This window comes from Anarrhichthys ocellatus, unplaced genomic scaffold (genome assembly GCF_004355925.1).
Source record: "Anarrhichthys ocellatus isolate YVR2014 unplaced genomic scaffold, GSC_Weel_1.0 scaffold32, whole genome shotgun sequence".
NCBI lineage: Eukaryota > Metazoa > Chordata > Actinopteri > Perciformes > Anarhichadidae > Anarrhichthys > Anarrhichthys ocellatus.
In genome coordinates this window covers 4,266,755-4,292,578 of record NW_022280062.1, presented here as the reverse complement: position 1 = coordinate 4,292,578, position 25,824 = coordinate 4,266,755, and the positions used below count along the sequence as shown (strand labels likewise).

The following is a 25,824-nucleotide window of genomic DNA, read 5'->3' as shown; positions in this document are numbered from 1 at the left end:
ATTATCACATGCATATGGAGCCAAATTGAAAAGATCAACATGTTAGCTCATGCTTTCATTTTCAGCGTAACAACAATAAATATGGTCAATCCAACATAGCTATTGAGTGTGTAGATAAGTGTACGGAATGTGAAATATTTGGACTAGCTCATTGAGGTTCAGGGCACAACCAAAGCATAGATTCACTGTGATAGGCACTTCAAAAAAATCTAACTTTGACAAGTCAACAGAGATGAAATCATTGGAGGCGAATGAAAAATTCACACTCAGTAAAAATGCAGTAGCTTCTGCATTGATTTTTTTTCTTTTTCTTTCACAAGATGAGTTTGGCAGCCGTACAATCATTAAGGCAGTTTAGTTCACCGTTTGATAAACAAACTCCTTAAAAGTCTAGCAGAAAATTCTGTTTGCACTAACATTTCAGTGGTTTTATGTCATGGGGGTGTAGCTTTCGTGCTTTCGTCAGAAGTCGTGCCAATGTGACATACAGTACGATGTGCTCATCATCATGTGGAGATGCATCGGAGTGGCGTCCTCCGTTTCCTCCAGCAGAGATTACAGTTGGGCCTCTGTAATAGCTCTGAGCAGGAGGAGGATGACATGGCTCTTTGCATGCATGGGAAACAGCGTGTGGGCGAGAAGCATGGCACTAACATTACACAAAGTGGTTACTTACAGGTAGTAAGTGTAGGAGTGATAGGTTCTTCTGCCGAGTGGGGTGGTGGTAGGATTTAAGCAGTGGAGGAGGGAGGGAATGGAATGAAAAGGAAAGAAAAAGTAAAAATATATTAATGTTTGAAAAAAGAGTCGAAATGAACAAAATCAGATATGGTGGCATATGTGGAGGTAAACTAGTGATCATGAGGGCAAAGGTGATCGCTTGGAGTCATGTCATGCTTTGCAAGGGGAGGGGGGGGGGGGGCGCTCAGTACAATATAGTTGAAACATTGTAATTATATTGATATTGAGCTGATCTACAGCCTTATGCTGGTGAATCAGAGACAACCACATTGTGACTAAAACCCCCCTTTTATGGACACATCATTTTACACCCCTGTAAAAATTACCATATCTGACCTCCGAGGTCGTAACTAAATGAGTACTTGGAATGTCTAAACACAACTCAATTCCCCATTGGTAACAGTAAATTACACAAAATTCAACCAATGAAGTCATCTCCATCTCTGGTTTGATTAAGGCTAATTGAAAACAATTCCATTACTGAGTGCCGAGTTTCACATCCACCCACTGATCGCTGTGCTACACAGACAGTTTCTGCAGTAAAAAAAAGAACATCTTACTGTCAAAAATAAACATGGATCCTAGTGATTATATTAGTACACAACTATGCCTCCTCCCTCAGCTCCATCTACTATACTAACCTGTACTCTTTAATTTAACACAAGCTGTCTAACATTAAAGGAGAACGGACAAGAAAGTAAAGCTAATGCATAATAAGTTTTACTGGGGAATTTTTTTTTTTTTTTCACAATCGAGATATTTAAGGAACCCAATGGGTGTCCACCAAAGAAATCTCTGCAGGAACTGACATTGTATTATTTCAAGCCTTGCTGTGGACAAAAGGGGGTTGATATTTGCTGAGCTTTAGCTCCCTTGATTGCTGGGATATGTACAGAGGACCTTTCCTCCAGTACGGGGTCCAGGGCTAATGTAAACTCAGCCTTCAGCTATGTGGTCATCCTCTTTCCTTCTGAGCCTTTCATCATATTTTCTTTCTTATCTCCTCCCCGCCTCTCTCTCTCTCCATACCACAGGCCTCAAAAACTGTTTTTCCTATTCCCATTCCAATGTCATTGAAGCTCTGCGCATTTGTTTGAGGGTGCCGTGGAAACGGATGAATTTTTCATGGCACACTATATCTCATGGATGTAAACAGCCCTAATGGGGCGTATCAACATTATCAAATTAATTATTTAGTACGACGCTGACAATACTGCCGTTTGGGGGAGAAATATACAAAATGATAAAACAGAAACTACTTATTTGTGAGTAGTCTGCAAGCAAGTACAACCTCTTCCACAAAGTAGTATTTCAAGGAGTAAGAAAAAAAAAGCTTACCTTTTCTTCATGAGGAGTACCACTCCTAAAAAGATGATGACGAAGAGGAGGATGCCAGCGATGACTCCGGCGATTTTCACCGTGTGGTCCGTTTGTTTCTCTGGCTCCACCGCGTCAGGTTTGTGAGTGGCTGCTCCTGAAAATACATCACAATGCATTGAGTTCAAAGAAAGGAAGAGCAATTCATCTGGCAGACTGTGAAACAAGTCTAATGACCCTTTTGCTATTGTTCTACATGCACCAAACAGCAGAGTGCATATCCATACTTTCAGTTTTGCCTCCCATTGATTTGACTATGTGGAGGAGGCAGGTTGGTTAATCAATACACTGATATTCTGTGGCATTCTGTAGACCATTAATACCAATACACATTTATTCTCAGAGTATTGTCTATTCCGAAAGTAAGTGACTCCCTAAAACTCCACCTTTAGCTCCGTCCTTAGTGGACATCAGCTCTCCGTGGATCAAGCTACACTGGGAGAGATAAGTGTGAACCATCTTTACCCTTGGTTAATCCTGTTTGGGGCAAATGGCTGCTGGGCTGTAAAAAAATGTAGTATGCAGGGCGGGAAAGATAATACCCAAGAAGATAAAAAAGCCTGAAATAACCAAAACATTAAATATCAGCTTGTGGAGGAGATAGCCAACAACAAGAGACACAAAGAGAGGGGGAGGAGGGGGGGAGGCGTCTTGTTTTAACAGCATATGGTCCCTGGGAAGTGATAAGAAGCACTAGGAGGAAAGCAATGTTACTGGAATGACAACTGTCCACCTGAACAACACCATTATTCCCCGTCACCAGGGGTAAATTTAGAATGATAAATTGTTATGTCAGACCAATCTGCTAGAGCGAGCTTCCTACTCGCCTCAGCATTGCCATTTTCTCTCGTTATCAAAAAGGGAAATATCTATCCCAGGCTGGTTGTGACATATTGTTCTTGCTCTGGGTGTGTTGTTATCAAGAGCCAGGCCTTTATTTAGATATACGTTTTTAAAGCGGCGCTGTGGAGGATTTTCAGACTGGTGACATATTAACAATTATGTCTGGACGAATGGAGCAGGCCATGTGCCAATATACTGTTACGGGCTAATCTTACAAAAATGCTGTCAGTGACAAATCCCCATTTGAGCTGTGAGTGCTGTATGTTGGCCGCTACAAGTCAATATTCTTCCAGTCTAGCCCGAGAGAATTTGAGACTCTTACACACAACAAGTAGAAACTGAGCAGAATTTTAATAGTCAAGACGCTACACTCTTGAAAACTCTCCAGATCTTTAGGATGAAGCACTTCCGCATCCTTGTGTGTGTTCACTGTTGTCGCAACTGCAGCAACCAATACCTACCAACACTTAATCTCCCAAAAATAATGAGAAATATTCATGAAAGAGGATTAACTCCTGTCAAAAAATCTCCAACACCGACACATCAAATGACAATCGCACCTCAAACCAGTCTTTCATGTCCAGTAATGCTGAGAGGATGAAGGTAAAAGACAATGTCTTTGATTTAATCACACTGATTCTATGCAAATGGGAGGAAAATAAACAAAACCACACACATGCAATACGCCACTTGTTTGGTTTTTTTCCTGTGGAGGGAATCGTCATCATGGCCGCCACATTGAAGTCATAGTGGGTAAAAACCCTGTTGTGGATGGACTAACTGAGATGGGCAGAGAATATGCAGAAAGCTGCAGGTCTGACCTGTTAGTTGGTTGTCACCGGCCGCTGGGGCGATGCGGATGTAGGGGGTTGTGAGCTGAGTCACGAGTATGGCGGCTGAGTAGAGTCAGTGGATCCAGGATTGCATGCATTAGAGAGAGACAGAGAGAGAGAGAGAGAGAGAGAGAGACAGGCCACACTGAAGCTGAAAACAGTCACACCAACAGTTACCATCATCATGCAACATGGAGGCAGAGAAAGACACCCATTACAGTATTAGAAAAAAAAATCCCAATTTGTTTAGTCAAGTTGGCAACAGAAAATCATTTCACGCAAGTCCATATATTTGTGAGCCAAACGCAGTGCATTAAAATGTATCCCTTCAGGTGAGAAATTGCTTTTATGATCCTTCTAATACGTGCTATTTTACCTCAGCCTATTGAGCCATGTAGATGGAGATATCTGGAAATTCACACAGAATCCATAGCGAAGCTGCAAAATATATGATTGTTGGGGCATGTGACAGGACCTCCCAAGGCCCAGAACGGAGTGTGACCAGGACTCCCTCTGGCCTTATCAATTCTGCTCCCGGATCAATAGTGCCTAGACTTCATCAGCTTTAATGTGTGAAGCAGGACGTACAGGCAGCTTAGCTAAGTACCCACAGACCTCAATGGGCACACAGGCTGCCTCCCAGTCATGGACAAACACAAGTTCTTGGTCAATGTATTGATGTGAAGACCACACCACACATTTCTGTCTTTCAAAAGACATCTACAAAGGGTCACTACTACGGCGTATTAGAGCCATTACAGGTTAACAAATGTTTTAAATAATAATAATAATCAGAGGATTTAGAATTTCTGAGATTTAAGTTCTACATTTCTGAGAAAAAACTTTTGTTATTTCAGATTAAAGTGGTCAATTTATTTTAACAGTTTTCTTTCCTTGTAAGTTTAAAAAATGTATTACTTTATAATCCCAGAGAATAGAGAGTTTTTTTCTTGGAATATGACCCACCTCCCCAGGCTCCGTAAGCCGTCGTAGCTTTAATGTGCTAATCTTTAACACATTAAAACAAACTAAATGAAGAGTAAAATTGTAAAGATTTGATTTGTCAGTTTATATTATTATTATTATATATTACTCGGACATCATATATGCAAGTGATGTTAAGAGCTACAGAAAGCAAACATCGTAATTCACACTTTGTCATCTATTCCTACCTTTGGTGGCTACTCGAACACAGTCAATTTTGGTCTCCTGTACAAACAGACAAATCAAATGGGAGAGGAGAACAGAAAGAAAAGAAGAGAATCAGAGTTTAATAAGACACACGTGCACAGACAGGAGACACACACTTGCAGCGGCAACAACACCTATCTAAGAACCCGCGGTTACAACAAAACAGCTCGGCCAGTTCCACGCTGTCCCCTATCATCTGTTGAGCTCAATGAATGTGACACAAAACGCAGTTAGGCGAGCGGGCCTACAGCACAGATTAGTGGTGCTGAGCTGCTGATTTGTCAGCCAACAGCGATCTGTCGAGCAGCCTGCAGCTCAAGGTGGTCAGCCACTGTGGAGAAACCAGAGCCCTGTGACAAGCGACACCAACCCAGCATGCAGGGCTCCAAAATGACACGTCAGGGAGCCTTTCTGAATATGTAATGGGGTTTGAGCTCTGACAACAGCCTTCAACAACATAACAAAAAAAACCAAAAAAAAACCACTGCTCTCGCTGCTGGCAGAGAAGTTCATTGTCAACAATGGTCTGGCGAACAGGAAAAAAAGGACACAGAATGGGGGAGGCAATGAGTAATACAACACAGAAGACATGAGAGCTGTGTCCCTGTGTTTGACCCAGCCAAGCTGTCCAATGAGCGATAAACACACATGGGAGAGACAGCATTTAGAGGCCACGAGAGGCACAAAGAAGAGGAGAAAGAAAACATCAATGTTTATGTGATCCTGGATGCATGTGCTTTTACATCACTGCAGCTTTTAAGCTGTCAGATGGTCCTTTCATTTAAGGCAACAGAACAAGAAGTTATATTTGATTTTTATTTGAATAGAATAAAAATCTGTGTATGGATGGCACTCACCTTCTTTAAGTGCTTCTTTAGTTTTAAAGGCCCAAACAAATCACTGCAACATTATTAGACATTAATTAAACGGCTTAGTGAAAGAGTGCATTTGGCCACTGTAAATCAAAACATTGACTATAAAAATAACATCATGAACGTCGATCACAAAGACAGAGCTTCATGCTGTGTCAACAAAGGACTTTCATTTCATTTGTGCAAGGAAGAGCACTATCAGCCAATTCATACCACTCACCGATTTGTCCTGGAAAGTTTCAGACCGCCAATTCTTTACTCTCAAGAGCAAACTCGCTAATTGGATTCAGCCCTGCTGCACATGTTATTTCTATCGCCTCCTTAAAGACGTGCTGGTGTTTCTCAAGGAGGCTGTTTTATGGTGATTCTAATTCAAGACCACAATCGGTGGGGCTCTTGAAGTCGCCATTGAGCTGTCTGCCACGGCTCCCTCGGAGGGAGGGCCCCGCCAAGTGCAACTTGACGACAGAGGCTGCGACCTGTACAATCGGTAACCCGTCATTTGTTTCCTGCCTCCCACACTGAAATGCCACTGGGACACCTGGCTCTCTTAAATGCTGTTGATCAAAGGCTTGTCTGGCTTTTGACACGATGCTCCATAGGAAAAGGCAGGAGAGCAGGGCCACAGTAATGGAGGGAGAGCGCATGTCACCGCATAGAGCTCTGCATTCCGCGCCTGACCCCGCTGTAGCCTGTTACGAATGTAGACAGTGTTGTTGGTTCATCCCACCAGAGTACTGACACATCTATGAGAGGCCAAACGCAATTGTGCTGCTGCGTGCATGTGTCTGCCTATGTGAGCAGTTACTGTGTAGAGTCAGGGACTTCTGCACTCAGCCACTTCAGTCCCTTTCAGTGGCCCAGTCAATCAATATGTCAGGCTGCTTTTCATTCTCATTAAACCCACCGGAATATCCAACATTGTTTCATGAACACTTTAAAGTGGATATGCATATGATTTAAAAAGAGAGGCGAGGTTGGACTAGGCACTATGTTACAGTAAGTCCTCTAAAATAAAAAACTTTAGAAAACTACTTTCACAAACCACATTTATTTTTAAGTTGCATGAATATTTTCTGATGTCAGTGCTTAAGTTTGATTAAATTAAGTACACAAATTAGACATTCTCTCGACTGTGCTTATCTAATTGTCTAGTTGCTGAGGTACTGTATGCACTCATTAGCACAGCACTGTAAGACATGCGGTAAAACAATAAACTGTCAACCTGGCACGTAACACACAATATGTAATCTAGAGAAAGGGTTATTTTTTTGCCTCTCTTTGTCATCTTTGTTGTTATTCTTTGGTTAAAACCAGTGAAAGCACTACTCAGATACTTTAATCAAGAACTAATACCTCAATCTCAAGACTACATAATGAGTAAAAGCACTAATTATGGAAACAGGATTATTGTTACTGAAAAACATACGCAAATGCAGCTTTTAAATACTGTAGTTGATTGAGGAACTACTTCATACTTTGAACTAGTCATATGTTTCTTCATGTAAAATCATAATAGAAAATAGAAATAGAGTAGAAATAGAGTACAAAATACAATATTTACTTCTGAAATGTAGTAGAGAATGAGTATATAGTAACACTCTGCAATATAATATTTCTATAAAATGGAAAGACTAAAGTAAAGTACCTGAATATTGCACTTAAAGGCAGAATGAGTAGGATTTGTCCCATGATGGCGGTTAGGGTTAGGTTGTTCCCCAGCGTGTGAAAGCCAACCCCAGATCTACTTTCTTCTTAGAGGAAGCTTTTTACTTGGTGTTTCACCTCACTATATTTGTGGGTTTTTTTTGGTGCTGTGCTCGCTACTTTCGTAGCTTCCTCTTGGATGTGTGCTTACAATCTGGCAACTGGTTGCTAGGTTTTTCTAGAGGTTGACGCCAAGAACATAGCAAAATAAGAAAATATATAAATAGTTCCAACTCATTCTTCCTTTACGAGCAGTAATTAAGTAAAAGCGCCTGGCTGCTTTCCCCCACTGGTTATAAAGTGAACAATGACTGGTCATATTTTCGCTTTAGTGCAACTAAAATTGCATGAATAAAATAAAAACTTCAAAAACACCCACCCCGTTGGCTGTGCTGACAGCCTGGTAGTAGATGCTGTAGCTTTTCTGAGGCAGCAGAGGGGCGTTCCAGTAGCCGTTGTAGGTCTTGTTGTCCCCCACAGTGAAGGGCTGGGGTGAGTGGATGCCGCCAGAGGGGAACTGAGCAGTGAAGTAGTACTGGGAGTTGAGGAGCGTGGCGTTCTGGAAGTGAATGGGAACTGGGTAGCAGCGCAGGATTTCTGCTGTTCCTCGTGCTCTGCGTGGACGTTCCTCCTCCACCACCACCTGGTACGCACTGCAAACACAAGACACAAACAGCATCAACAGACTCCAACGGGCCAAGTAGACGCGCTTGCAGAACACTGTTGGCAATGCAGGCTTTTTCTTTGAATATATTTTGCCTGTTAGCATTACAGAGTTTCAAAATGGCCTCTTTATGAATGGCACAGAAATACATGTCGCAAAGCTCCAAATCTCTCCAAAGTCTTTAGAAAATATTCTTGAGATTGCATATCACCACCATTGCACATCCAGCCATTTCAGATTTGCTCATTAAAAGATTTACATCCAAGCACTACAATAAAGTACATGATCATGTACATATACTACAATAGAATACATTACCTTTCTGTGATTTCTCAGAAAACAAGCTGCTAGCTTTAAGCTAGAATTGCTTAACTTAAGCAGTGCTACTGTATACAAGCAGTTACAGGGAGAGCAATCGTGTAAAACGTTTACCACTAACACCACAATGCTTTGTTGACAAAAAAGTTCAGATTAAAATGCATTAAAGAGTACAGGAGTAGAAACTAATGCAGTGTACTGACATTCATTTACATCAATAAATTATTTTTTCTGAAATGATCAAATAAGAACATCATATAAAATTCTGAACCGATTCAAAAATACAGTGCAAGATAGATGAGCAGTGACACAGGACTGGGCCTGACTTTATTTGCATTTTCATTATTCAACAACTGAAAAGGTTAACGGCTCTTTCCATTTCCTCTCCATCCGAGCCTTGTGTTTAGCTTAGATCAAAACTGCAGCCCTCTGTGCCTCTGACAGAGATGACATTGTCTCTGAGCCCGGCCACTTAGCTTGAGGGGGAGACTGACTGTCTTATAGACGTTCATGTTAGTATGCATCTCGCATCCACCTGTTAAATCTATTGAGTTGCTGAGTGACAAAGAGTCTGTTTACAGCCGCCACGGAGAATAACCAGCTATGATTGGGGACTAGTGTTCCATCTCCCAAAGAGTCATGAAAACAAGTTATTATTACAGAAGACGGAGCAATACTGCTCCCTGAATGAATGCATGAAAAAAAATGTATGAATGACGTGCTCTGGTTCCCTTGTTTAGGAAATTTCTGATTTTAGCACATTTCTTTTTCATAATTGGATTATATGTTTAGAAATGAAAAAAAAATAAATGAACAAATAATTTACACATTGTTGAACAGATCTTTTTAAATTATAATCTTTTTGGAGTTTTTGTGTGGGTCCATGTTTCGTTTGTATCGAGCACATACATGAGGACACGCATGCAACCGCGTGCACGCGAGCGACGCAATATTATTCCACCAACCTACAACTGGGGCAGTAAGGCTTTGCCATTGTCTGCAAATGAGGAAGGAATTACATTCAACAAGTTTGTTCGACCTCGAGAAAACCAAAACTCCAATGATCCATTTACACTTGGTGAAATGGATCACGTGTGAACTGGATCTGACATTAACAGTTGTTTTTACCTTATCCAGCTACAGATTGTGTGTTTAAGTCAGGTATAAATGATGTACAAATGTAAAACTAAGTGTTAAAGTATGGCCTTCCCTCAATAATGTTTAAAGACCAATTTCTCTTGTACAACGGAACTGTTTAGCTGTGCTGATCAAAGATTAGATGGATAAGAATTAAACATGAATAAAAAAAGATTATAAAAAACCATGCACTTGTACACTGCTCTCTTTATGAGTTTGCCAATAGTCTATTTCCCAAACGACCATTTCAAACATTGCGAAGCATTTGTATTTATCAAATCATTCATTTCATTGTGCCGTGTCGTATATAAAAATGACAATGGGTTCGGCCTGGCAGGACGTAAAGCTTCGATGACCCTGAACATTTTCCCTTTGCCCACATTATTAGAAAATGGGTAAGTAGAAAAAAAATCTGCACTGTAGTGGCTGTACTCTTAAGCCGTATAGTCTCAGTACAAACAGCTCTAGAGATGATCAATTGTTCCCTGCGGTTGGTGCTGGATGATTTGTCCCTGTGTGCATACAGCATGTGCTCTTTAACCCTATAGTTTATCATAAGGTGCTTGCAGTGTCATTAGAAAATCCCCCTTTGCTCTTGGTGGGTGTGTCCCAATTCCTTAGAGCTCTCGATTTAGTGCTGGGATGGGAGGTGATGAAATATTTAATCCTGCTGAGAGGCTGCAGGAGAAATCAGCCTTTAATTACTGTCCTCTATTGAGAGCAGAGGTCAAAGGGCAAGTGCAGACGGGACATGGGAGCCCCTTAAGTATCTGCAGAGTGGCAGAGAAATGAGTGATGCGGCTGCCTGGAGGCCTCATCCAAAACAATGTAGATCTTGATACGAGCCATGACGGGACAATAGAGTATTTAAAATGATATCTGATGTCAATCATAGTGCAGGAACCAAGTGTAACGCATAAACAATAACTATTTGTATAGGATGTGTCCGAAGAAAGAGTTGTGTCTATATTTTCATTCTAGCATTTAGTGATGCATAGTACAAATGATGGCCTCAATAACTATGCTTCCGTTTTGCTGCAGAGATGCATACTTACTCAAGAGCTTGCCCATATTGGTATTTTATATTCCAAATCAATCTGCAGATAGTGAAATAAAAACAAAAGCTGGCTCCCCCCGGGTGGCTCCTTATGATATGATGATGTGGCTGTGCCACGACTTAATGACAGACACAGTGCGAATGGTACTGCCTTTCTGCCTCAGGCAAAATACCAAGTGCCATAGGCTACGAGGCTCCAAGGGTAAGAGCTCCTGTAATGTGGAAATCTAAACCCCTGCTTTACCTACACAGAATATTCACTGTAGCGGGAAACTAAAAACTGGCTCACAATGAATTGCAATTTAATACAAATGTTTTGTTCATCTTTGTAACAATAATACTCACTTTACTGGTTTCATCTAAAGCATTGTTCAGCGGTAACTTGCTGTATGCAAGAAGACTTCCCCTGTGTCTGAAAAATATACTACTTTCACCTCAACTGCTTCTAAAATGTAAAAGTGACTCATGAGTTTAATTTCCGCAATTTGAATTGATTCCATTTGTTTTGGTAATTACTGATGTCATGTTAATGTGGCTTTGAGCAGCTGACACCTTGTCACCTCATGCTGAGTTCACAATTTACATGATGACTCATTTTGACAGACCAGAGTCCTTTAGTCACTTTCTTGATTTAGTATGACATGAATGAGCAAAGAAAAACAACAACAAATAGATGAACAGCAACGGCTTGATAGCAAGAAGAAAACATCCTTTATAGCCGAGGTTTCAAATGATCCGATGCCAAACAGAGAATTGCAAATTACTTAAATTCATATTGATGACGATGATTCTCCAGAGGGGGGGGGGGGGGGGAGAATTTAGATTATTCACTGAAGTAAAAGTACTAAGACCACAGTGTTAAAATACTCCATTACAAGTAAAAAAACATTGCATTCAATATCTTACTTAAAGTCTGGGTGAAGCAAAAATAAATATGTGTTCGATCAATCAAACTTTGAACACATCAAGGTCAATCAAAACATACACGGACCCTGTGCCTTGAACATGACTGACAAGCCCTCGGGGCAGCTGTCTTTCTTATCTCCTAGGTAGGCTAACTGGTAACTATTGTTGTTAGATGAATGTAGTGAAGTAAAAAGAACAGTAATTGCACTTAGTACAGTATTTCAGTAAATGTCCTGTGATTTTCTGTGTTTCCATAAATATGTCCAATGAAACTTGTTCTATTAGCGCTGCTCTTTAGTCACAATGTTGCTAGGCAAGTGATGAACAGGCTGAGCCAAATGTTAGACACTAGTCCTGGTAACAGACAACTTTAACCTTCACAAACTTGGGGGGCGATTGTGGCTAAGTGGATGGCAGGGCTGTCTTTCAATCAGAGGGTCGGCAGTTCGAACTCCGGCTCCGCTAGTCGCATGTCGATGTGTCCTTGAGCAAGACACTTAACCCCAAAATTGCTCCCGTAGCTGTGCCTACGGTGTAGAAATGTGATAGACTCTGAATTGTAAGTCGCTTTGGATAAAAGCGTCTGCTAAATGACTGTAATGTAAATGTAATATACAACATCACAGATTTGAAGCAAATGCTCAGGAGAGGAAACACACAGCTCACACCACATGCGAGCTGTGGAATTGGACTTAATTCCAAAATTGCTGAAATCCTCAACTTCCCTCCCGGAGCAGAAGATGGAAAGACAAAAAGAGGACCGAAGGCAGAAGGCTGTACGAGCAGAATGGTATAAGCTGTTAAAAGTGGTCTGCCAGTGGGGCCGGCAGGGCAGACCTGGACTCCTGCAGAAGCGCTGCAACCTGAGCTGACACCAATTAGGCCTCCTCCAGCCTCGCTGCCCGATAGATTTCAGCCCTGCCGCCATGTGACGCCAACCAATTACGGCGGATTGACTCGGAATCGACTGGATTGTGACCTGAAACTCAGATTTATTTTTCATGTGGGCTGATAGGGGAGAACTCCAGGCTGTTTGAGCAGATGAGGCAAGGCGTATGGGGAGCATTTCAATCACTGTCTCTCTCTCGCTCTCTCTCACTAATGCTAATCGGTTGGCTCTAGATGCCCACGTGTCTGATTTAAGAGCGGTAAGTAACACACTTCTCCTGACCAAGCATCCTCCCTCCATCTGTCAGTCTTCTTATACTCTTTATATTTCCCTGGTGTCCATAAAGCTATAAAGCAAACAAATTAGAAGGTGCTATAGATTACATTTGCCATTAAATCGTAAAAAGCACTGAGTTGTGTCACGTTTAGGCACAGCTATTAGCGTTGGCTATGCCGTGATCAAAGAAAGTTAGTGCTTATTTTAGGACTGTGGAAAATCACTTAACTGATTTCAGGCCATGGTTGAGCACAGATAATCTTTTGCTACAGGGTAGAAACTTCACTGGAACTCAGTTTCCTCAATATGCTGCTTACAACGCCAGAAACTGCTGTATTTTATAGCTTTTTATGTTTATGTATATGTGAGTGTGTGAGCTTGCTTAAGGCAAAGGTTATGTGAGGGAAGAGAGGGCTGATTTGGTGGTATGAATGATAAGGAAAGCGTCTCCAATCATTTATTCTAGCAGAAGCATGTAAACATTTATTTTGATGCTACGGAGTGAGGAGGCGTATTTCAGCCCTGACGAGAGGCCATTGCAAACATTAGTTTAACGCGACATGACTGATCGACAGTTCACTAATCCTCTTAAAGGAACAGTGTCCCCTCTGGTAAAAATTGTTCCCGGCTATGCGTCGTCCCCAGAGATTAGAAACCAAATCCAAGTTGGAAATGTTATACTGATCAGCAATTACACAAATATGAAAAAAATGCCTCCCCCATCAGTGACGTCTGCCAAAATCTATCTGAAATATGATTTGACTGCAGCATGACTGCAGGATGCTGAAGTGAAGCGGACGTTTGTCTTCTGTTACATGTATGTCTTGATTTTTTTATGATCCAGTGCTATCGTGTCATCTCCCAATGTGTTCTCCTTCCTGCATTACAGCAAAACATCTGCTGTTTGAAATGTCTGGAGCTCTATTACCCCCCCCCCAAACCCAATCAGCGTGCAAGATTGCGTTATCAAATCAAGCTTTGTGCTGCTCTGCTCTGTTGTGCTGCAGATCAGTGTTCTCCCTTGTCAAATGCCTTTTTTTCATATGGGCTTTAAAACTGATTTCATAAAGTGTTCAATTTCAAAATGAGCTACCCACCACTCTAAAGTGATGGCTACTCTTGCAACATGAGCAGTAGCACAAAATTAAATCTAACTACGGTGTGAAATCGAAGTCCTTGGCTAACTCTCAAGTAGACCGACTGGATCAGCGTTTTTCAGCACCCCAGGAAAACATCTCTTATATGCGTCTCAACTGAAAATGTCATTTAGTAAAAAAAATTTTTAAGCTTGGTAAATTCAGATGACAAAATTTATCATTATTGGCCAGACGGCAGATCCCAACAGGCCGACTCACTTAACGCCTCTCAATGGAAGCTACTTTAAAGTCACCTTAAATTTTCAAAAGGCATAGTGTCACTTGAGGTGGAGGTGGAAAACACCTTCAAAAGCCTGTCAGCATCACGTCTTAGGCCTGCATCATAATCTCTCCTGTTTGCTGCCCTCCGCCGCCTCCATTTTTTTTGCAATTCATATTTATTTCCAGATATCGGGCGCACACATGAAGGCGGCATGCTGGCCTTTATGTCCTGCGAGATTTAAGAGAAGGGAGGAGGTGGGGAAAGAAAACCCAGAAAGTTTAGACGTAGAGAGGCTCTGCTGCGATCAAAGGATGCCTCAATTAATTTTTAGTTGCAGTTGTGCCATTTACTGAACTCCACTGATGAATGGTGGTCCATTTTTTTAATGGCTTATATCTTGAGGACTCATTAAACATGTATGATCCTTAAAACTAAATGTCTGTATGTAAACACATTCTTTTCTCTTCATCTAACAATAAACATGCACTTCCACCGAGTTTATCCCCATCTAAAAAGGATCAGATGACAATCCTCACATTTATGATCACGCTGCATAGCATTAGTGTACAGTTATATGTCAGCTCAGTAGAACAGACTGAAGTGGGTTTCAAACCTAACGTATCTCCAAAGACAAATCTCTTTCATCTGGTGGCGAGGTGAGCATGCCCTCAAACAGTAAACAAAAGAGGAGGCCCAGCATGCTAATTAATGGAAGCTCCAGATTCACGACAGTCTGTTAATTATAATTAGGCATTTGTAGTTAGCCCACTGAAAGAATGGCAGTCTGAATAAGGCCTTCTGAATTGTACCTGTGAGAAGATTAAAAACCGATTGCTCTGTCTTTCTTGCTCAGGCCTCTCCATTTGGCACTGGGGCATTAATCTGGGCAGCTGCTCATACGGTAAACATGAGCTGACAAGCCTGACTAAAGACCTCCAGGCAGTCATCTTTAAAAGGACTCAGATGACTTGATGGTGTAAAATTCAGTTTTATACTGAGCACAAGTGTTTAAACTACTCTTTCAGGGTCCTGCTGACTTGGGGGGGGGGGGGCTTTTCTTTAATATTGGCATGGACAATTCACTTCACGCTGCTAACGCTCAATTTTGTCCAAGGAGGAATGTAGAAAGGCCTATGATCCTTTTATAAACATTAAGTTGACAGGTTATATTTACCTTCAACTGAGTAGCTACTCTATAAGGGTGTAAGACAGACAAAAACTCAGATCTTTGCTCCCAACCCAGATGCACCTTAGCTGTTGATTTACTCTGTGCAATCCAACCAATGGCAGCATTTTAAAGGAATAGTTCCCCATTTCGGGAAAAGTGCTTATTTGCTTCATTGCAGAAAAATGAATAGATCGATAACACACTCATATCTGTCAAACATGAGGCTACTTCTGCCCAACATGTCTTGTTTGTGCTATAGTGGGTGATTTGATAGCCGATTCCCCCTGCCTCCAGGAATGAGCTCAGCTAATTGTTTCCTGGCAGTAGCTTCACATTTAAAGCACAGATATTGTGTGTTATCAATCTCTTCATCTAACTCGCTTCAAGAAAGCAAATTTGTTGTATTTCCCCATAAAATTCTTGTATTTCAACTCCTGTGAAATATTCAGGTTGTGTTATTGTTCACTTCTCACGACATCGCTCCACTTGAGCTCTTATTCTCTGAGTTAACAGTTCCATATCAGACATTTCAGTCACAATTTTCAGCCAATCCACCTTGTGATGGTGGTTCTGCCTTGTGCCATCTCTTCGTGATAGCCTTCTTACAAGCTGCTAGCAAGATTTTCAGCAGATACCCGTCTTCTCTTAACACAGTGTCTGCTGTCATATTACCTAAGTAGAGAAACATACATGACTTGGGTATATCATAGCCAGAATTTGGACTATAACCGTATGGACATTTCCCCAAAACTGTACAATTTCCGGACATAGACAAAATACATGGGAGTGGTTTACATTTACGGCCCCACATTTCCTTCAACATGGCTGGACAACAGACAGACATTTGTTTGTAATTTGGGGAGTAATAAAGGATCTGATTACATTCTTCCAACAATGTTCTCTCCAAGTACGCGAGGATGTTGAAGACTGTTGTGTCCTCCAAATATTCAACCATTCATTTTTTATTTTTTAATTATGTTTTATTGTTACGCACCAAATCACCTAGCCAAATTCCTTGCATGTGTAATGAATTTGGCAGAGAACATTTTCTGGTTTCTGGTTCTGGTTCATTTGTAATTAAAATCTTACACACGCGCCACACAAACAAACATTTGAGACGCAACAAAACCAGATGTAAGGAAAAGCAAAGACTTTGGTACTCAAGGAAGAGACCTGAAGAAAAGGACTGTTTCAGTGAAGGCTGCTCATTTAAAAACTGTAAAGGCTTCATAGACTGAATAGTGGTAGAACTAACCAACTAACACTGACTGACAAAAAGATGATGGCAGTATTCCTGCCAGAAGCCCCCTGTGACCTTTGGTAAACCATAATGATGACTTTTGTCCAAACAGCTTGGCATTTACTGTACACAGTGCAGCGGCACCACTTTCCTTGTAATGACTAACAAATGCAGCGTCAAGCAGACAGAATTCCTTCGTTCCGCAGGAGCCCGTGGTGGCTCTCTGTGGGCAGCCAGGTCCATGAAGGACATGTAACGGGAAGAGATCCTGATGCTAGCCTTGTGGCTGCACCGCATTTTCATTCTCATCTTCAAAGACTGTGCTTCTTTTGCACAAGATCAAAATCCACAAGCAAATAAATCTCAGAAAATGAGATGCAGACGAGGCACTGAATTCCCTGGCAACTTTCCTCACGATGGGGCATTGATAAACACGGGCTCTTTGATAATTTGCTGGAGCTGATGGTGGTTCCTGGTGTTTTAATATGCTGTTTTTCTTGTCTTTTCTCTGTGTTGCGAGTGGGTGCGTATGTGTGTGTGAGAAAGAGTGAGTCCCACTTGTGAAAGCCTACCTCACAGGTGCACCTCTGCTTTGGGCAGGTTTAAGCAGAACAGTGACTGTGCTGTCTGTTTGGTTCAGAGAGGTCTCCTGGTCATACGCCGGCATGGAAGGCGCTGAAGACGTGAAAACCAAAAGGGAAGGAGGTTTTACTACACAGCAAAGCAAAGCTCAAAACACACCAGTTTTTGTCAGCAACATCTCGCATAACGAGTCATTCAGCTCAACGCTTAATAGAATAAAAGGAAAGCCGATTGTCTCACTGCCTCTTGTCTTTATAGCGCCACAACTTAAATCATTAAATATAGCAATAACAGCGAAGTGAAACATTTGCTGCTGTCACAAAACTATTGCAGTATCTTGCTTAAGTAGTGCACATGGATCACAATTGCCTAGCTAACGAGACTCACGGTCATTATCTAAATCAACCCTAGCCATGGTTTATGGGAACCATGAGCACAATTTGTCCTTGGCCTCTCAGGTAATTCTGCTAAATGTAATGTAACTCCCACACCAAATAGCCTTTATCACTGAACCAGCTAGGTGTTTCGTCCAATCAATTGAACTGGTCAGGCACAGCTATATCTATACTAATGGAATTGTATTGGCTCATTTAATGTTATGATAGGATTTACCCTTTGAGGCTAAATAATTAGTAAAGTAAAAACCTGTGCGGTCTAAATATGTCTGAGTAACAATCAAGTTCCAATTTCCATTTAAGCGTTTGAACATAAAAAACTCCAGCGGCAGTAAGTGTCACTCTACTTAATCGACATCACCCACACACTGACCGGCCATGCTTTTGACCCCGCTGACCTGATATCTTGGTGGTGAACTGGGTGATGATAGGGGGGCCGTAGCCCTTGGCTGTGCTGGCGCGCAGGGTGAAGGAGTACGTGGAGCCTGGGTAGAGGCCTGTGAACATGTGGGTGGTCTCGTTACCCAACTTCACAATCTTCCCACTCTGGTTGGAGAGGTCCAGCTCCGGGTCAAAGGAGCTCACCGCCTTGTAGGAGATCTAGGAAGGAAGGAAATTAATATTTTGATAGTGGCCTCTGGTACTCAGAGCTCAGCTCCCCTCAGCTGAGGAGGATTTGAATTCATACAATGAAAAAGATTTATGTTGGAGGCATCTAAGTGGCTCAGCAAGCTAAAGCATTTTTCTGTACTCACCGTGTTGAGGTTTTCTATCCCACTCACGCCGGTGAGAGTTATTCGATTTTTTAATATCTCTCTCCCCGGTGCACTACTCACCGAAAGCCACAACAGATATATTTTTTTAAATCTTTTGTTTTACAGTACCTCTTCATGTTCATCTGAATTAGCACAGCTAAATGCAATACTTTAGTATTTCTCCAAACTAATGACAGAATCATCCTCAGTTGTTTTTCATGTATTAAACTAATTACCAAAGTTAACTAAGAGGGTGAACTTGGCAAACACCTTATCTGCTTAACATCAGCATGTTAGCATTGTGATTGTAAGCATGTTAGCATGCTGACATCAGCAAAAATAATATTGGCGCATGTTGCATAATGCAGTCCAACACAACACTTGCTTCTCCTCTGTACTTCTCAGTAGAGCCAATTGCCACAGAGCAATCTTTAAAAAGCCTGAAGTAGAGAGAAGAAGCTTTCTCTTTCGCTTGTGAGCTTCTGACTTCATGTCAACAAGGCTTTAAGCTGGCATTTCCAACAAAATCATTGAGGCACAGAAGGTACGGAGAGGAACTGTTTCACTGTTACAGCCGGTAGATTGTACGCTAAAAGCAGAGCTACATATTTTTCAACCAAAGCTGATGCAAGCTTGTGGTTTCAAGGAGAGAGGAAATAAACTTAATGTATTCCTTTTCCATTAATAAACACAGGGAGCTCTGAAGGGAAGCATTAAGGTGAGTGTTTTTGCTAATATCCATTTTGAATAACTGTAAAGTCCCACTTTAAGAAAATGCCTCTGCTCGTAAAGGAAAAACCTCCATTATAATTCCAATTAAGGAACACAAAGAGAGTTAGGAGTGCTGCATAATTTGTGTCCATCAAGTTTTGAAATGCTTCGAGGCCTTCTCATTTAGTCTTTGTCTCTGAAATGAGTCTGTGATGCCAAATCCTATATCATAACATTTCAGGGAGAGGAATTTGAAATGACTTGTCAACACTGGGCACATGGACAGGTTTTCACAATCATAATGGAACTGACGGAAAAAATAATGGAGAATATTTGAGCAAATTAATTTGGGCTTGCTTGGAGCCATTACTCGATCTGATATATTAAGCTTTTTAAATTGCATTGGTTTACATTTTTCTATCTGAGGGAGGAAAATGTTGAATTTATGAAGCATTCATAAAATATAAATGCCTGCATAATCTCCAGCACCTTTACTCGTACAATAATGAAGAAGGCTGAATAACTGTTGATGAAAGATGCTGTTACTCAAACTCCACTTAACCTTTCTATGAAGATTTTTAACTCTCTTTAAAGGACCTACAGTAAATTAGAATAATCTCAATTCAAGTGATTTAGAAAAACGGCTGCTGATTTAAAAGGGCGTTTAAGGGAAATAGCATTACTTAATAGCACTGTTGGTTGACTGAAAATACAACTTATTCTTTAATTAATAGTTGCATTTTCCCTTTAAGTTAATGTGATGAACAGCTGTTACTTACCACAGCATCCCTATGATAAAGAAAATGCTACTTCACATTTAACTTGCGTTGCTAGATATGACTGATGTACAGGGAATACCTGGAAAACCTGCAGTATACCTTTAAAGAGAAGCTGGCTCATGTCGGTCTGAAAGGCTGCCAATAAAATTGCATCCGCACATCTTGGTCCAAAAGGAATGGAGCTGAAATCTCTTTGATATCAGGCCTTGTCAGACGTATTTCACTTTGAGTCCTTTGATAATGTCAAATCAAAGCAAGGTCCTGACTTATAAGAAGCAACTTCTGGGGAATACCGGCAGAATACGTTGTGGGTTATTTTCTTAAAGCAGAAAGTCAGACTTCCTAGGTTTGCCTCATCTGTCACCCTGTTTAAGACAGGGTGACATGAATACAAATACTCTTTCTTACTCTAAAATACATAAGGTGATTCTAGGTTATGTTGGGAAATCTATGACGAGGCTCTACTGTATATTAAAACCAGGAAAATTGTCAGCGACTTCTTGTTTACTTTAAATAGACAAATACCTGTACTATTAAGGCTTTTTAGACACAGACAGAGAGAAGTAATTGCTGCAGCATATGAATATAATAGCCTGGAGTGGGTATTTTATAAAGTGAGACACAGTTGCCTCGACGTAAATATGAGTGAACCTGACAAAGCGGCAGCGCAACGGCATGCCATTTGCTCTGAATGCTTTTTCTTGTACCATGAAATTTTAAAAAGATAAACAACTGAAACATGTTGCTCTCAAAGTGATTAAGTGAGCAGTAAACCTACCGTTTTTATAGACATTGTTTTCCTGCACTCTGCCAGCACCTCTAAGTGCCATACAGCTATGCACAGGAAACAACATGGGGATACACACTTTTGAATAAACAGGGCCTTTTATTATGATTCTGGGGACTTTAGGACTTCCCCGCTTGGATTGAAATGTCTCTGTGCCGCTAAACGAGAGAGTACATGACATATTTCATACACCTGATGGCATGGCAGTGGATAGAGCAACCGCTACAGCAACCCTGATTGCATTGCCTTTACTCTTCAATCTGTTCTCCTTGTATGAGAAACAGCCCCATCAATGATTGCTAACCTAGTCAAAATATCAAGCGAGAGCAAACGGCAAAAGAGAGAGAATCAACAGACAAAAATCAATCTGTGGGAAAGGCCGGATTACTTCCACCTTAAGCTGGTTAAGATCAATGTGTACATGTACTGTCTGTGTGTGTGTGGAGACAGTTTCTATTATTCAAAACTCAATGCAGCTCCTGGACAAGGCTGACAGGGCCGTGTGGAGCCTTTTGTCAACATTTGCTTTGTGCTGAATCCAGGCGTGTTTCAGGGTTGTATTTTCCTTAGAGGTCGCCCATGTGTAGAAGGACATACAGAATGGCAGATTGCAGTTGATTCTGTCGTAGTGAAACATGTGAGTGGTGCTTCATAAAGGTGGCTGAGGAGAAACCTGCCTTGAGTGAACCTAACACATTGATTCTGGTTTAAGCTGTTCCACAAATATAACTTTGAGCTAATGTGATTAGTCCAATTAAAGGCTGGTTCAAATAGTCAAGATGACTGCACTTTAAATGACTTTAAAAGGCATGCCTGGGACATCAAGTACAGATTACAGACACATTAAAAGGGTATTGAAAGAGTTGATTGTAGTGACTATGGCCACCGAGGATTCATTAATATACAGTAAACAAGACATAAGAGTCCACAGCCCCGCTAGCGGCTCTGTGAGGCTCCCCATAGAGCTAAATGCTAAAGTCAGCATGCTAACATGCTCACGATGACAATGCTAACAAGATGTTCAGCAGGTATAACGCTTATCATGTCCACACCATCTTAGTTTAGTAGCTGTACAGGTGAGTCTGATGGAAATGTGCTTAATATTTGGTCATATACCAAACTACTGATGATGGTGACGGAGGAAAAGCAAGAGGAGAACCAAAGTTAATACAATTTATCTTACTGGTGCGAGAGGAAAAGTCAGGGAATCAATAATATCATTCAAATATTGCCTGTAGGCCTACCTAATTGTGTGCCTGTCCATTTAGTAGATGTTTCGATAATTTAGTCTGGATTAAAGCAACATTAGCCTCCCTCCAGCCATGCTGCTAGCACTGCTAAAATATTATATCACTGTTGCGTAAAGAAACCGACTCAAAGAAACCAAGATATGCACACGATCCACAAAGAGAGAAAAAAAAAGCTTAATATTGGAAGTTTGTTTCCTACTCTAAGGTGTGTTTAATATCTAACCCTGGTGCAAGTGTACCTCAAACTGTGTGATGATCCCGTAGGTCTGTGCTGGTTCTCTCCACTTCAGGATGATCTTCTCCTCATAGGCACTGCCCTGAATGGACTCCAGAGGAACAGCGCCTGGCACTGTGAGAAATGATCACAGACACATTTCTCAAAAACTGGTGGCAGAGTGGTATTTTCCCCCACTAGAAATAAGTATGAAAAGCATACACAGTAGGATTTCTTATTGATAATCAAGATAAAAATGTTGTCGATAAGAGTTGGATGAAAGCAGCTCCTACTTTGCAGCTTTAGTCGTTTCTATCATGATTTACCGAGCACCTCGTGCTGATGCGCATAAAACAATCAATAAAAGAGCTCTTCAAGGACCTACAGTACACAAATGGCCATGAGCCAAAGGCAAACACATTAATAGTAATTTGTGAGATTATTTGAAGTCATTGTCACTCACAACACACTCCCCGACACCTTTTACAGCAAACCTGAACACTTTTCACTTATGATAAAAAAATGTGCTGCAACCAAAGATGAACTAGTAACCCCAAGGGAATAGTGGGAATCTTAATCTTTCCACAATGTTTACGTGTTCTCAAATACTGCCAAAGGGATCTGGTCCTTTAACCCTTTCATGTGAATAGCTTTCATTCTGTAAGCAAAACAGAATGATGTGGAGATGTCTTTTTTTATTTTCTCCCAAGATTTATCTTCAACAACGCAACTACAGCTACACTCCGTCTGTAAACTTGTTCCCATGGGACTCTAAAGACACACAGATCCACAGACACACAGAAGTCAGAGAGTGAGAAACAGTTGCCACTTTCAAGTTTCCAACCACAGATATCTGAGCCAGACATGACAAGACTCTCTCTTTTCGTCAGCTGAGCCTGTTTATTATCTGGCGGCTGGGGTTCCTTGAGACTTCTGTAGAGTTCTTTTCCTGTATCTGCTGAGGCAACACGGAAGATCTTCCATCTTCGAAGGAGGTGAAACAACCATATGACACAAAATTAGCTCTCTTGAAAAAAAAAAAATTGGAGAATCCCAAAGTTTTCCTTAATGCAAGCTATTTATGACCAGGTGAGAATTATCCACCCATCCTGAAGATTTAAATGTCACAACTTTAATAATAAAACATTAGCAGTTTATCCACTACATAAACTACCAGGCAAGATAAGGTAAAAACAAATAATATATTACATTTCCAAAATTTGATAAACAACGTTTTAATTCAGTTGTTTAAATGTTGTGTTTCACTTTATTTTGCTCTCCATAATTTAAAAGATATCCAATCCAGGATCGGTTCACTAAAATCATGTGTCATTATTCCCAGACCTGGACAGGAAGTAACCTTGAATAACACCCACCATCCTCATCAGTCTGAACCTCCAGCTCCGTGCTCTCCTTGACCCCCTCTGGGTTGCGTAGCACCAGCTTGACACTGAGGTTGGTGAAGGGCGTCAAGTTGTGGATGGTGTGCTGAGGGTCACGGCTCTGAGTGTCATAGCACAACTCCTCGCGGGTCTCCTCCTTGCCAGCCACCCTTGACCGGTACTGGACGGTCAAGTTGTAGCTGTAGCAGCGGGTCACATTGTAGCCCAGAGGCATCCAGCGCACTGTCACCTGTTTGGACTGGATGTCCACCACTTCTAGCCTTTGTGGGCCGTGCATTGGCTCTGGCAGGGTGAAGAGAGAGAGAGAGGAGTGTGAGCATACATCAAGGTAATCAATTAGGCTATATGAAATGGCAGGTAGTGCAAGATAGTTTCAATAAAATCAAGGAAATTACAGAGGTCTATGCTGGGGCACAGAGAAGGCGGTGTTCCTTTGAGTCAAAGAAAAATCAACTACTACATTTTTCATAACACTTGAGACCCGGTGAATACTTTTTTTTAAATATTGAAATACGATTTCCTCTGTTTGGAGTTCATATTTCCAGAAAATATTTTACACTTTCAAAGCCACAGCCCGATACGGAGCGTTGCCATATCCCAGCACCGTTGCTAACTCGGTCTCACTGCAGCTGCACGCACCAAGACACCACAGGTCTGTTGGTGGAAACCCTCAGCAGGCGGTGTATCATCCCTTCAGAGCGTGCCGTTCCCCTGCTTCGACTACCTTGTCCTCTGCCTTTCCCCTCTCTCTTTTCCATCTCGCCCGGTGGCGGTCAGCTATTAGCACCATACTGATACAGAGTCAGCCAGCCTGCCAATCCAGGCAGGACACAACCCCCACTACCATCCTATCACCTCTAATCACATAGACACTGTTTCTCCTTGCCTTTTCTCTTCTACTTTCTCCATTTTCTCCCCTCTCTTTCCGTCCTTCCGTCTCCTCTCCTCTCCCTGCACCTCTTTTCTCTCCATTCCCTTTAGTATTTCCTCTCTTTTTCTGTGGCTCCCACATTTCTATTTCCTGCTCTCTCTTTCTCCTCATCTCTTCTCTCTGCTTTCCCCATTTATTTTTCCTCCCTCTCTCTCGCTCTCTCTCTCTCAATCTCCTACCTATGGGAGGAAAGCAGCCCAAGCACAAGGTAATGGGATCAATTTCCATTCCAGGTTAAATTCGCATTCCATTTCTCTGGAACTTAACACTTTACCACCTATTAGGAAGAGCCAGGGCTCAATTTCCCCGTTCCCCAGGAGACACAGTCCAGCAATTCAGAGGCAGCCACGGCAGCCATGTTTAACATTCTGGAGGTGCATGGGGGGGAGACTGGACTGGAGCTCCAACATGCTGTTCATTTCTACAGGTTGTACAAAGGACATGACAAACAAGCAAGTATCTGTATGGACAAAACAGCTGGCATCCTTTGTATGTGATGCCCACTTCAATTTATGAGACGGCCTATAGAAAGATAATGTCTGACTGCTTTTGTGTGACTGGTTTTATTGAACATCCTTTAAAGAAAATGCACAACATTTGAGACAACACTGAGAATAAGTTCTGCGTATAGCGCTACTGAAAAGCCAGAATTTTTTTTTTTTTTACAAGAACATAGGTCATAGAACCTGTGACATGAAAGAAGAATATACGAGTGAGAAAGGATAGTGCAAGAAGAAAAACAGTGAGAGAAAATAAAGGCGCCTGCTTGTTGAATGAAGAATGCAACATTTTGAGATTTTCACAAGGACAAACAAACAGATTTGATCTCTCCTCTGCTTTCATAGCGTAGATGAAACAGCATCAGAAGGGCTAGAAGGAGGCAGAGGGAGGATTGTTGAAGACAGATGGGGAAGGGATATCAATGTGCAGCAAACATCACATCAAGCATACACGAACGGCAACACATGATAAAAGTATGTCAGGAAAATGGGAAGAAAATATATATCTTTCGAAAAGGAAAAGAATGGTAGTGAGCTTCACTTTAAGATAGAGGGATCACTATTGATCTACACAGAGTGAAACAAACCACTCAAATATTTTATTAGCTTTTAAAACAATTTGAACAATAGCTGAAGAGAACTACATATTTTACTGGCAGAGAGTGCATTATAGCTTCAATATAAGTGATTCATATTCTTTGAAAAAGCTTTCTGCAATGCTGTGTAGGAGTATCCCTTTGAATATGTCTCATCTTCGATAAAGGATCTTCTAGTAGTACCGACCTCCACTGGTTGTTAACATTTTAAAGAAATGTTAATCTTTGTTAAAGACCGGTATATGCAAGACCTTCAAAGTGATCAGCAGCTATTCAACACACGTGAAAACAGACAATAAATGAGCCTTGTAGCAAACAACAGTAGACGGATGAATGTAATGAT

At 41.4% G+C, this 25,824-nt stretch overlaps 1 protein-coding gene across 9 annotated transcripts in view; it reads right to left on the bottom strand.

Moving 5' to 3' along the window:
• Positions 1 to 25,824, bottom strand: part of LOC116393167 (receptor-type tyrosine-protein phosphatase mu) — a 145,857-nt gene that overhangs the window by 46,057 nt on the left and 73,976 nt on the right. For 6 of the 9 annotated variants that reach the window (XM_031865256.1, XM_031865260.1, XM_031865257.1 and 3 more), the window contains exons 8-16: positions 23,428 to 23,736; positions 22,077 to 22,186; positions 17,954 to 18,155; positions 17,151 to 17,253; positions 7,944 to 8,217; positions 4,967 to 5,003; positions 3,783 to 3,857; positions 2,080 to 2,215; positions 677 to 706 (exon numbers count right to left, since the gene is read on the bottom strand). In XM_031865256.1, the coding sequence (XP_031721116.1) occupies positions 677 to 706; positions 2,080 to 2,215; positions 3,783 to 3,857; positions 4,967 to 5,003; positions 7,944 to 8,217; positions 17,151 to 17,253; positions 17,954 to 18,155; positions 22,077 to 22,186; positions 23,428 to 23,736 (1,276 nt within the window). The remainder of the gene's footprint in view (positions 1 to 676; positions 707 to 2,079; positions 2,216 to 3,782; positions 3,858 to 4,966; positions 5,004 to 7,943; positions 8,218 to 17,150; positions 17,254 to 17,953; positions 18,156 to 22,076; positions 22,187 to 23,427; positions 23,737 to 25,824) is intronic. The other 3 variants (XM_031865262.1, XM_031865265.1, XM_031865264.1) reach the window with 1 other exon arrangement.